This window comes from Trichoplusia ni, chromosome 22, assembly GCF_003590095.1.
Source record: "Trichoplusia ni isolate ovarian cell line Hi5 chromosome 22, tn1, whole genome shotgun sequence".
Taxonomy (NCBI): Eukaryota; Metazoa; Arthropoda; class Insecta; order Lepidoptera; family Noctuidae; genus Trichoplusia; species Trichoplusia ni.
In genome coordinates, this window is record NC_039499.1 from 5,651,316 (window position 1) to 5,665,240 (window position 13,925).

General features: G+C 33.8%; 2 protein-coding genes across 2 annotated transcripts in view; one reads left to right on the forward strand and one right to left on the reverse strand.

Moving 5' to 3' along the window:
- The window catches only part of LOC113504440 (disintegrin and metalloproteinase domain-containing protein 11), a 385,396-nt gene that overhangs the window by 339,821 nt on the left and 31,650 nt on the right, over nt 1-13,925 (reverse strand). The gene's annotated exons all lie outside the window — the stretch shown is intronic.
- LOC113504446 (carbonyl reductase [NADPH] 1-like) lies at nt 5,978-7,497 on the forward strand. The gene has a single exon (XM_026886730.1). It carries the CDS (start codon nt 6,010-6,012, stop codon nt 6,838-6,840), a length of 831 nt encoding a protein of 276 aa, XP_026742531.1. The 5' UTR covers nt 5,978-6,009; the 3' UTR covers nt 6,841-7,497.

A 13,925-nucleotide genomic window follows, 5' to 3' on the forward strand; every position in this document is an offset into this window, starting at 1 on the left:
TTACTCAAAAGAAGTTCTTAACAAGGATCAAATCTATGTTTCGTTGCGAACCAAAACCGGATGAGCAAATTGCAGTCGCACGCGATATAACGTCACCATTTTACTCTATAAATTATTCGTTATAGCTGCAACATAAATGGATTTTTTATGGAATTTCATCTGATTAACTATCAAGGTTAATTATGGCTGGTTAACAAACGATCGGACAGAAAGCGAAACTCCAAAACTAAAGTTCCTATTACTGAATTTCTGAAACGGAAAAGCGGGCAAAACCATCTGACAAAGATAGTCGAAAAGTCTTCATAAATACTGTAATATTTGGCCGTGGCTTTTAACTTACAAAATATAAGCAGATGATACATGCTCGCATGTTTCTCTTCGAGCCCGGAGTGGGTAAGCCTATTTACATATATCAATAAATAAAGCCACCCTGTAGATAACATCAATATGCTGTGAAAGCTTTCAAAAAAATATAATGCGAGGTAGTGATCATATTATATGATGCAAAAACTTTATCAATTGTGCGATAATTTTAAAGTAAGACGCCAAAAACGAATAAATAATTGAGAAAGAAAATGGTCTTCTTAGAGGAGTGCAAGAATTTGGAAGAACTTCATGAGATGCGTAGGACAATATGTATAGAATTATGAGTTTGTACACCATCGGGTTTACCGGAGCTTTTTAACCTTTGATAAGTGTGGTTCGTTTTCGAGAAATGCGACTTTGTTTTAAGTCTTTTTATTTTTCCTCAGACCGCCATAGCTTTTGAAAACTCTTGGTCCGTAGCGCCCCTAAGGCAATAATCGAACTAAAAATCCCTGCTGACTACTCACGACTACAAAGTCAGCCTTCTATTCTTCATAACTCACCTGCATATCCCAAACAAACCATCACAATCACCATAACCTCAAAAGAACACTTATACCAGCGGCCTATCGAACAGCTACAAACGTCACACAGAATAACGTAAACACGACCTACAAACCTCCATGCTGACATAATACTCTCTTTTTCATCTTACATCTGTATCAGGGGGAGCGAATCCCAAATCAATTTTTACATTTGGATGACACGTTATTTTTACCCTTCCAATATTTACCCTTTCGATTTTATTTCGTATCTACCCTCAATGAAGTTGTATTTGATGTAACCTGTTTGCTGTCTCGTAATCTCTATATATGAAGGTTCGAATAAGAAACGATTTTTAATTTGCGTTTTGCGAGTTGTTGAATTGTTTGATTTGGTTGACGAAGATTATTTTGTATGGAAAGACTTCTTATCAGTTTAGAGGGGGATTTTAGTCTAAAAAATCTGGTGCTTTGGTAGGGTGTAAATTTATTTATTCTTTTGTCTGCTAAGGAATGTGACATTAATTTAGGTAAAAAAGAATATGAAAAGGCCACCTATATTCAAAACATTTCACTACGGAGCCAAACTTGATGAATTTGTATGGGACCAAATGACAGCTTTTTCACGTATTAGAATAAATATTAACAAAATCGGTTCATTCTGTCCTAAGCTCTGCTAACAAATATTAAAAAAAAACAGACGAATTGAGAACCTCCACCTTTTTGAAGTCGGTTTAACAAGATCTAAAACATTTCATCACTCAACGCAATACAAGTCATACACCCAACTCAAATAAACAACATTAACACATTACTTATAAAATTAATATGAACAAGTGTAAAAGGCAGCTCTAGCAAAATATAGTTTATTTTTAAAAGACAGTTTTCCGCTAAAAGAGTCTGTGGAACGTGAAATATCGCTGCGTAAACAAACTGTTTTAAAGCAGTAAAAGTTTATTGTAGGTAACACCATGCTGCTGTCTGCGATGGGATAATTGGATGTGTTGAGGAGCTGAGACGTTGCTCTTTAAATTAAATAACAAAGAGGTTTACTTTATAATTTTATATTTTCAAAACGTGATCAAAAAGTTACGAGACTGTTGTAGCTTTAGAAAAATCCCAGATTTTTGAAATGCGTGTAGTGAAGAAACATATGACACATTATGTCCAAAGCCTTAAATGGTTTTCTTGATAGCTTTTTAATAAAACTTAGCCATAATAATAAGAAGAAATACGTAAAATCCATTTTCTTTTCTTTTTTTTTGAGGTTTTTGTAAATGGCCAAGGCAGTACTAAAATTTTGTAATAATAATAATAAAAATAACATAAATTAACTATTAAAAGACCCAATCAGACTTCGAACTCTACAATTTTCCAAGTCAAAATGACAAACACACACATGAATGTTTGTCACAAGTTAACTTTAAAATCCGTGTCTCATATCTCGAGCACAGGCAATCCCGTCTCCGTCGTAAACATACGCACTGTCGGAGCTATGACCTCTATTATAGAACCTCGTAAATCTGATGTCTCTCTATCGAAGTGTTTACGAGTTGACTTCGGCTATCCCACTCATCGGTAAAGCGCTTTATTGTACAATAAACACTGAAAGCTATCTTTGTCGTCATCCTATGTGAGTGGAAAGGTGAATGAACTTTGAACTTAATTAGCGCTGGCCTGGATTAGTGCTTTCTCATTATGTTGACGGCTTAAGTCGTAAAATTTTGTTTTTAAATACTTTTTTTATTTGGTTTTAAAATCCACATCACAGAAATTTGTACGTGTTTACTTATCATCGATTAAACCGTTCAAATATACACGAAATAATATTTTATTTAGTCATTTGTGATAAAAAATATATATTGAATATTTTTCAAAATGTTTTCGTTCGCCCAGTTAAGCAAGTTATAATTTCTTTGTAACAAGCAATGATTCGTCAACAATTTAAACTTACGACCTTTGACTTAGCAATCCAACGGTCTTTCTACCAGATTATCACCGCTAGCTTGCTAACTAATGAAAAAAAATGACAAGAAGAATTAAAAAAATCAAGCAGCATTGATAGAATACTTCTTAAATTAATTCCCCTTCCACCAAATCAATTTCAGATACCACAATATTAATTGAATGCTATAATTATAAGCTGCAATCAAAGACATCTGCCATCAACATGCATCTGAGGCACCTGCTAATCATAATTACCTCGAATCGCTGACATTATGCACAATTTGCGACGCGCTCACATTACCATTCAATTACACTAACGTCATATCATTATATTTAATTAGTGACTGACAAGTCCTCGCGTCATTGACTGATAAAAAAATTATTTAAATGTAACGTTTTTAAATGAAGTAAAAGGAATAAGGAATTTTTAATTTTCTCTCGCTGGTATTTGTATACTAAAATCAAATGGTACCTAAACATAAAATAGCTCTTATATCGTATTTTTTTCATACATTTTCTATTATTTTTCGTGTATTACACTACATTTGAACAAATACATGCTATGTCTTAAAGGTGTTGGCAAAAGTTTGTTATGTTTTTGATTTCGTTATTTTAATTCAGTTCGTAATAGGTTGTGGTAGCGAAATATGTTTTCGATTTCAATACTCTTGTCGCTTCGTCGTAATTTTAAACTTATGAAGATCAGGCAAAATTTCATATTCTTTATTTCTGTTTCACATATGGTTTTATAACAAATGGGCCACACAACATACTATAACATATAAATAACTCGAGTTACATAGAAAGTAATTGAAAACTAGCACAGTGCGGTGGCCAAGACAAATTTATAACAGCCAATAAATATTTATTGATGTCTTTGAACCACATCCCGAGCCGGATGAAACCGGATGAAGCCGGGTGAAACTAGATGAAACTGGATTCTTATGAATGTGAACGATCCAATGCATTGTATTATGAAATTGTGGGATCTGAAAATTATTGCAGCAGTTATATTTATACGGATTTATGAAGCGTCTGCAGGCTGTTCTTCTTTGAGTTATTTCTCTGGATAATATTTGTGGAGGAGAAGAATGTATAACCAGAGAAAAATAAAAGAGATGGATGCACATGGTGAAAGATGGTATGAGAAATTAAGACAAAATGGCTGAATGAATAACTAGTAAAATAAATGTCTACAAGTGTACCACCTACATTGAAGTAGTTAAAATATTCAACGCAATTTAAAAAACAAGAGAATATCACTGAATTTATATTGAACAATATAATTTTCACTTATTTTTATCGAAACATAATTTCTGCTTGATTTCGCACGTTAATTTGCAAGCGTCCATTGTTTCCGTTTAACACGTTGTGAACTGGTTTCGTCCACTATGTACCTGCCTACAAAAACAAACGAACTACGCACCTTTACATTTATAAAATGTGTTCAAATCGAAACTTCGAATATCTTATCTTTAATAACTTTCTTCATGGAAACTATTATGATCCTCTGAATTACAAAATTAAATGTCATTTTATAATTAGATTTCAAAGTATCATAAGTTTTAAAATTTTTAAATTAAAATACTTATTTTAACGCGCACTTCAATGAAATTAAATTAAATCAATCAACTCATCCTATAGCTGTCCACTGCTGGACATAGCTCCCCCATAATACAGGCCATTCGCCTTCGGCATCCAGTCCGAGCTAGCTGCCTTTTTTAATTATTTAAGTAAACATTAACTTAACAACTACTCTTTTTATAGTCCACGTGTAAGATATCGAATGTATAAAAATCTAATTCACATTTATTCATTGTCTCAAACAATTTACAAATGATTTGCGATAATTATAAAAGTTATCGATACTCTATCACTGTTATCAGTTGTCCAACGTTTACTACGGCTACCGATTAATTATGGAATTTGGTTGTTGTATTTTTATCGTTATCTATCTTATAATATATTCTTTTAGTCGAAATCAAGGTTGTGCCATTCGCGGGTTCAAAAGTCTTTTATGATTCAGTATTCGTTTATTGACTAATATACAGGTTACAATTTGCGTGAATTTGATACTATGCGATGTCATATTTTTTATTGACAAATAAACATTTCTATGAATGAGATGAAATTAGCTTTAATTATTTTATATTTAGTATGGTTTTAAATTTTAATATTTATTGATGAAGCGTATTGCGTTTCCTCTAGCTTTTCAGGAGGGCAGGAATATTAACATAAAATTTTAAACCTATATTAAACCAATCCTATTTACGACTACAAAATTAAAACATTATTTTATTTAAATATTCGACGTGACTAACGTTAATATCTCGAGGACTATATTTAATTACGCTTATTAAAAGTTCAATTGCCATAATTTTCCATGTTAAATAATTTACCAAATTAAAGGGTGTAAATGATTTAAATTAAACCGCTAAAACCTTATTTCCCTGACCAAGCCTTCCTCAGCGCTCGTGAAATATTTTGCTCTTTTTACCATCAGGCTTCGACATGCTAGTTGTTCTGATTTTGTAAATGTAGTCTGTTCAACATATTGCTAAATTAATTTTCTGATGAACTAGTATTAGTACCGTCATTTCATTGCTCACATTTTTTATAAACAAATTGTGAATTGAACAAAAATACTCATACTACAATACTTTTTACATTCAGTCTTCCAAATATATCGTGCGTTCAGCAGAAAAGATTACGATATTTTGTAAAGAAGAGATAAAATATACCTACATTAGATCATCGTTTGATATTTAACTTATACATATTATATTGTGACACAACATAGCGGAATAGTTGGCGACTAGTTTTAGTACAGCTCTCGCTCAATCATCGTGATTGATAAATTGTTTCGCAAACGCTACTTTAGTTAGAAACCACCTGATATGTTCTAAATAATAGCTTTGTGAATAGATACCGGCTTTTTATCTATGAAATTCATGATAGAAAATCGATCGGAATGGAATTTCAGGATAGTACTCAGTACAAGGTCAGAACATTAATTTTCGTTTTAAACATATTCGCACACAGCATCAGTATCAAAAAGATCTAGTACATAACACCCAGCATCTGCATCATAAAGTGTGTCACCGTTATCTCGAGCTAAAATGTTATCTCCGAACATTACATTGTCAAAGGTGATAACGCACATAACTGATTGCGCGATAACGTGATAAACTCACATTATATAGTAACGCCTGCCATGTACGACGTGGCTCTCGTGGTCGGCGCCGCCAGTAACCTTGGCTACCAGGTGCTCAAGAAACTCACTGACACTTACCATGGGAAAATATACTTCACCACCGAAGACGAAACCACCGGATACGACATCCTCAAGAATCTCGAGCGAGATAACGTAGACCTGAATTATCTTCAAATGGACGTGACCTATACCAAGAGCATTATTAAAGTGAGACATTATATCCAAGATTCAGATGAAAGAATAGACTTGATTATCAACGCCACAGACTACGTACATCAGAAGAGGATATCACACGCAGAAGTAGTGAGAAGAACGCTAAGTGTCAACTTCTATGGATACATAAATTTTGGGAAACTTGTTTATCCACTCCTGAATGAGAATGCAAGAGTTATCAATGTTTCTGGACCCGCCGGTTTACTAGCTACAATAGAGAGCGAGGAAATAAGGAATAGAATAAGCGACCCTAATTTAACAGAAGATGAGTTAGTAGCAATATTACAAGAATATGAACAGGCCGCTCGAAGAGGGACAGAGAAGACTGAGGGATGGGGTATGAACGTGCATTCTGTTAGCAAAGTCGCTTTGAACGCAGTTACATTTCTACAGCACAGACAATGGGGTAACAATGGAATTGTTATCAACTGTGTTAACCCTGGTAATCTAAGCAGTCGGGAAGGAAGAAGAACGACGAAGGTATTTGAAGAAGGTGCCAAAGCAATCTTGTACTTAGCCTTCGAAGCTCCGCTTACCATTAAAGGTAATTTCGTATGGAGCAACTATTCAGTAATCGAGTGGAACTCTGATCCCTACGTGGAAGTCACTACAGTGTGAATTAGTGTTGATCCCGAGTCGAGTGGTAATATTGTCTGTGACATTAACACTAATGATTCCCGATGGATCGGAACACCTATTGTAATGGATTCATGAGATTTGGTCACGGACTGTGGTTCATGTGAGGAATTTAATTTATTTGCGTTAAATGATGGAAACGTTGATGGTAATGGAAATTATTATGTGTGTGTTTGGCACTCGTATTTAGTACTTGTCTCTTAATGATAAGATTTGTGGATTTAATCCTTAAATTCATAATTGTAATCTACAGATATTTGCTGCGAATTCGGTGAATATGTATGTCATGTAAAAGTATTAGTGTGGAATTCGGTGTTACCTCAGTATTTAATTATTACCAAGTTATGACTAATGAGTAGAATTAAATAAGTTATTTTAATTATAATGTTTCTGTATACTGTTATGAAAATATAAGTTATAATATTATTCCATATTCAATCATGTTTGTATTTATATTTGCCTTCTGACCTTTTTGGTATCATTGATCAGATTTCTGTTTTCAAGTTAATAATTTATAATTAAATGGAAATTATGTCGGATGAAATTTCTCGTAGCCTTAAAAGTGCCCCAGAGAAAAAGCCGTTGATTTAACATTTTAATAAATGTTTTTGTGTATACAATAAATAATAGTAGTATTTATATTTGTCGGTTGTTATTTTACTGATTTCCTGTTTTCGGCTTAATGGAGGTTTGCTTGCAAATTAATTAATTCGCTATCACCATTACCGTCAGTCTTACATAACCCACTGCTGGGCATGAACGTACCATTTTCTTCCGACTCTCGCTCTTTCATGAAAGAAATTTTTAAGATAGTGGTTTCTTAGGTTTACGCGAATGTTAGACATTGAAATGAAACGACTTTTACGGATTTTATCGCGGTTTAATTTTTCAGGTATCATGGTCACGGGCAGACTGACTGACTGTCTGCCCGTGACCATGATACCTGCAAAGGTGTCGAAACGTCGGGAACTAAAACCAAAAATTAAACTAAAACCAAAAATTTAAGATTTTAAGTAAAAAGGTCACGTGAAATCAAGGCACATAGATATATACACATTGACATAACGGTCACGAGATCACGGCAACGAAAATCTTTCTAATCTATTCAAATTCGTCTTGTAATATTTATATTTAAAAAAAATGCTAAAGGTACCTTTAACATTTAATACTTCAACATGAATGGTTTAGTTTCACAATAATTAGTCTCGAACAAAATAAATGTATTAATGATAAATTGATGTTACAGTACCAGTCAAGTATGACATCTCACAAAAATGATCGCATCATTTTCGCACGCTTGACAACAAACTCACAAACTCTTACTCAGATAAGTTTATATCAAAAAACCTGTCTGTCATATTCTCTCCATAATCGATTCTCGAATCCCTCTCGTTGGGATGCTGTCAAAGGGCGATATAAGTTGCATTATCCCTTCAGCCTGATAATAATGTATTGTTATCAGCCACCCATTTGTCAGGCTCCATGATTATGGCATAATGGAAGAGAATAGCTATGAATATATCAAAACAGCTGATTGTGATCTTTATCTGTTTTATCAGAATGGATATAGAGTATGGAACATGGAAAATGGATTAAACAGGATAGCTTTGTGGCGTTTAGACTGCAGGGATCTAATGCATGGTTTTCGAATAGTTTAGAAATTGTTTCTTTTTTGTGGATAATATTTTGATTTAATGTGTGAGTGTGTCTGAGTACATGTATGTGTATTTCTGGATAACATGGAAGGTCTTTGCCCTGCAGTGGACTTCTCCGGTCTGCGATGATGAATATGAATGGTCACCAGAATGTTATTAACTTCTTTAACTCGAAAGCATAAAGGAGTGCCATCATATGAAGTACGGATCAAACTAACAAGAACATTATCAACGAAGTATTTGTAATCATCACACAAACATTTATCCTGGTTAGGGTCAATAACCACTAACACAGTCAATAGTGGTACTATTGTGTTCTCATAATTTATTATATTTAGAGTACTCAAGTCTGTCGCTCAAATTTTCCTTTTTTTCCCTCTTTAAATATCACAACATTAAGCGCTTATCATAAATATCCCCCAGAACTGACATCCACTACCAAACCTGTCTGAATACGATCTCAAATGTTTGTTACACATGCATTGCGCGACGTCCACGTGTTTATATAACTGTTAATAGAACAGATACTTCAATGTACCCGGTGCAAGCAATTCTGTACGCGATCGAAGAATGCTAAGGCAGGTAAGCTCTCGTAAAATCACTTTTTACTATCTACAAAGGTAATTTCACTGATCGTTTCGTGGAAAGCGCAGATTGTGTCTCAGAGTCTTAGTTTTCTAAGCTAGATAGTTTAAACCTTATCCCAACGGATTAAAGGTGATTTTAGAAAAGCAAACCTTTCTATGGCTTTCAATTAAATGAGGGGATTAGATTATTTCTTTCGTTAAATTGTGTCTTTAATTCGAGCTGCGAATTAAGTAAGGCCTGGGATATGCAAGTACATGCTCTGCTTACTGTTTCTTTTATAGTTCAAGTATTTCTATTAAATTCGATTGCAGATATTAACACTATTGGATTCGATCTCATAATGAGTTAAAAAAGAAAGCTGCAACAAAAAAAAATGAGAATTTTATCCAGTTAGTTACAGAATCACTTGACATTTCAAAGCGGTGAATGACTTAAAAATAAATAAGTTGTCTTAGAAAGAAAAAACATCTAAACCAAAGAAAGGTAAGTTAATTGTTTCTTTATTGTTTAATAACCATTTTCTTTTGAGCACAACGGTACCTTCGTTTAATTAGGGCAGATTTCGTTAAGAATTACGTATTTAAGGATTAATGTTGAAATTGTAATTTGGAGTCTCTCTCGACTTGGGTTTTATATTTTGTTTTTTATTAAAACACGGAGAATTGTTCTACTTTGTCCTTGAAGTAATTTACATTAAAAGAAAACCAAGCATTTTGTTAGAAACGATTATAAGTAACATGATAGAGATCGGACACGAAACTTACTCACTAAAATTATAGGTTAATTTTAACAGGTGAACATGGCAACACTACTCAAATAAACTAAGGCTGGCGATGACAAACTAAATTTCCCCCAAAACTGTCACGATTATAATGTAACCTCATTTAATTTCGAACAAAAAATTCAATCCCAGGTCGCGCCTTGCCGCGCCGCCGCGCGTCGCGTGCTCCTGACGCGTCATTACCGCCTTTGTGAGCCGCGCGGCGCTGTCACCTTGTACTTGCTTTTGTTATACATTTAGAAACACTCCTACCTCTCGGTTTTGTATTACGTGTATTGTAGGGTTAATTGCATTTAAGTAAATTAATTAAGACTTGTAACATGTTTTTCTTAGCTTCAGTCTGTTAGCGTTGAGGCAAGATGTCCGTAAATGATAAAAGGTTACAGATCTGTCCCGGCGTATCTCGTTTTAGAAATGCAAGTTTATTTTCTCACGTTTTTAAAGACTCACTTTTCTTGTTTGTTTGTTTTTTTGTCGTTCCGATTGAAATTTTGCAACTGAATTTTGAGCCACTTCCCGATAAGCTAGCTGCCTGAAATTTTCATGGTAGCTTCAAACCCAATGACATAGCAATTTACAAATATAAAAATGGCTGTGCCAATTTTAATAGAATTTGGATGGAGTGACATTAAGAAACTTCGGTTTTTAGATTTTTAAATCTATTAATTTTACTTATTTTATAAAAGGTTAGTTGTGTTGCCTCCAGTACGCAGGACGTTACAGAAAGATTACAATAATAAGAATCTAAAAGTAAATCTATTTATATGGTAGTCTAAGCCATTTCTTGTTACACGAAGTTTATGTAAGTGATTGTATCTGGAAATGCAGCGACCGTTCGTTCGAAGTTTTTTCTTAATTGACGAGTTAATTAATTGAAGTTCAGAGACTGCCTTTTCGCTTAGCCGGGCGATTCTGTTAAAGCAAGATGTAATTGGCAGCTAAGATGGAACTGTTCACTAAAATGCATTTGTTTTTTTTTATATCGTATAACAGACTTTTTTTTATTCGATCCTTTTTGTCTTTGATGATAGCTAATTAGCTTTGACATTTGGTGTCTTATATTTCAGAAACCTGAACACAGTTCCTATTATTAATTTCAAAACTGAAATAGATATTAAATATTCACTGAAATAGATATGGTATAAATATTCTTAATTTAAGTTAGAAATTGTTTCCAATCACTAACTGGCAAGCTATCTTAAAAGAAAGCCATAAAATCACCCAAAGTTTAAAATACAAAGTTTTCTTAATAATAATTAAGTTGCCGCCTTGTTTGTTATCGCGTCAAAAAGGCATCGACCGGGCCCTTCCAAAATTGTTTCATTTTAATTACACACAATTGTAAAGTCTAAAAACTTCACGATTGTAAAACCCCCACAAACTCTTGAGAACTTCTTGCTGAATAACAACAAACAACAATTAATTCTTGGACAAGTTCAAACTTTATTTGCCTTCATGTCTGAAGAAAAATTATTACCCCACACTACGCTCTCATTCAATTTAAAATTATATTTGAAAACAAATGGTATTTCTAAATTTAAATGTTTGTATTTTTAGCGATTCTACAAACGTACTTATTCGTAAAGCACGAGCTATTCCGATCTCTACGGAAAACTGAACCAAAAATATAGAACGCTTACATTTTCGAACGTATTCACTTCCCATACCCCATAAATATGACTTATAACTCGGGGAAGCAGAACTCCTGTAGTATCTAAAAAATTCTGTGTTCCTGAACAAAGTGGTGTCAGTTCATACAGAATTCATTCGATGGCGCAATCCACTATCCCAGCGGTATCCACACAAGTGCACCGTGCATTTTGATCGCCATGTTTCTAAAATTGTATGCTCGAGGTATTGCCCGCCTATATGCACTTTATGTAAGTGCATCAAACGATTACACGAACTTTGAGGGTCGATCTGAATTTGGAACGAACACGGGTATTGCTCGATAGAGCGTGTTTTAGGTCGGAAATGAATGAATTAAGATAAAGTCTGGTCTTGTACAAGAAAACTGGTATTTTATAATTGTTTATAAGCGCATATTTACGTGAGTTGCAGCTAAGTTGGACGTCTCTCATCTCCACTGCCACCCGCCCTACTTTAAGTGTTCATATAACAGGCAAAAAATGCACAAAGCATTCCACAATAGCGTTGTTAATTATATATAATTGAACTTACAAAAAATCTATCAAAATTTAAATCAAACATTAATAATTTGAAATTTCCAAATTAAACGTCACTACGCTAATTAGAAACTGTTGCATCTGGTTAACACTAAAAGAAACATTACCATGACAATTACGTATGCTAATAGCAATATTATTAAACATGACAGCTGTAATCCCTATCAACACGCATCCAGCGTTGAAAAGCTATTAATTGTGCATGCTAGTTGAATAAACAATATTGCAAATTCAATCCGCCATTTGTTTGATTAAAAAAGTTTTAATTTTGTTATAAAAAGTTTGGTGATGTAATTTGTGAGCATAATTCGAATTGCATTGGTTTGGCAGGTCGAATATGTTCAATTATATCTTGTTTAAATAATCGTCAGTTTCGATAAAGCGGTTTTAATTAAAGTTGTGCTCATATTAACTATAGCAATCATTTTCGAATTACTTACAATCAGATACGGACGTGAATTTTATCAAATTTTGCAGCCAGGCACTGACTATATATGGGAAACATACCATTATATAACATCGGACGAAACAAAAGCAATAACAAAGGAACTAAACGCTAAAATTTCAACGTTCAAACGTCATAAATTGTGTAAGTGAATAGCAAACAAACAAAAAGGGAATCTGTGCCAACAAACTATGCGAAAGTGTTCGCAACTCAAACACTTAATGATGATGTATAGCAATTCGTTCGCCATCACAATACGTGATACGTCAGAAGGTTCGGGTCGTAATAGAAAAAGTTGTGTCGTTACTGTGACCGCTGGGCGCAGGGAGGCGGACCAAGCGATTGTCGCAGTGGATGACACGATAGGGTTCTAGTATGAATATATATATTTTAATGAAAGTAACTACTGATATTCTTTTTATTTTTCTAAAACCATATTTTTTCATGAATACAATTAGATTGAAAAATAGTAACCTTAGTCATGAAGATACGTATGAGCTATCGCGGTAAAAGTAAACCTATTAAAATCAGCCTAGTAGTTCCCTGAAAACGGAACAGAGTTCACAATTATATTAAAAGGCATGTATATATAATCGTTGTAAGTTTTCTCTATAAGTATCTACAGAGGGATATCGTGACGGCCAACAATTTCTTACAACTAATTCATTTAGATTTATTTTGTCTTTGAGGGAGAGTTTTGTGAGAGCTGCTGATATATCTCCGTGGTAGCGGGGAGGGACGCAGTTTGTCAAGTGCTAGTGGACTCGAAACTATAACGACAGTTAATGTATTGATGTAGGCACACATTTATAATATAGTATATTCCAGGTTTTGCTCTTGACCCTGATCTATACTTGCAGATGTGTGATATGCTAAAAAAATACCGTTAAGCCTTTCTGTTTTATTCTTATGTCACTTCAATTATCACTTTAAAGGGAAATTTTGGCTGGGTGTAAAAAGTAACAATCTATGCAAAAATGATATTCCGTTTATCGAAATAATGGAAAAAAAAACGATTGAATTATATTTTGGAGATAGAGTTATCCATCGAAGGCACTGGCCGCGAAATCTTATGGTTAGGAGTAAAGTAAGTCGGTTTGTTGTAAAAACTTAACTTTGATTCGCTCCACGTACGTACATAAGCAGTTTACATTTCAAAAAATGTTAAATAATTAAGAAATCTAAAGACCCACGTTATTAAATGCCACTTCATTAAATTTTTACAAAATCGATCCAGCAGTTTTTAAGGTTGTAAATTGCATTGTCATTGAGTTGGAAGCTACCCTGAAATTTTCAGCTGCTAGCTTATCGGGAAGAGCCTTAAATTTGAGTTGCAAAAATCCAACCGGAACGACAAACAAACAAACAAGAAAGTGAGTTTATGAAAACGTGAGAAAAAAATACGTGTCTCT

What these genes read in the sequence shown, in the direction of transcription:
- LOC113504446 (XM_026886730.1), top strand. Translation starts at nt 6,010, where the DNA reads ATGTACGACGTGGCTCTCGTGGTCGGCGCCGCCAGTAACCTTGGCTAC.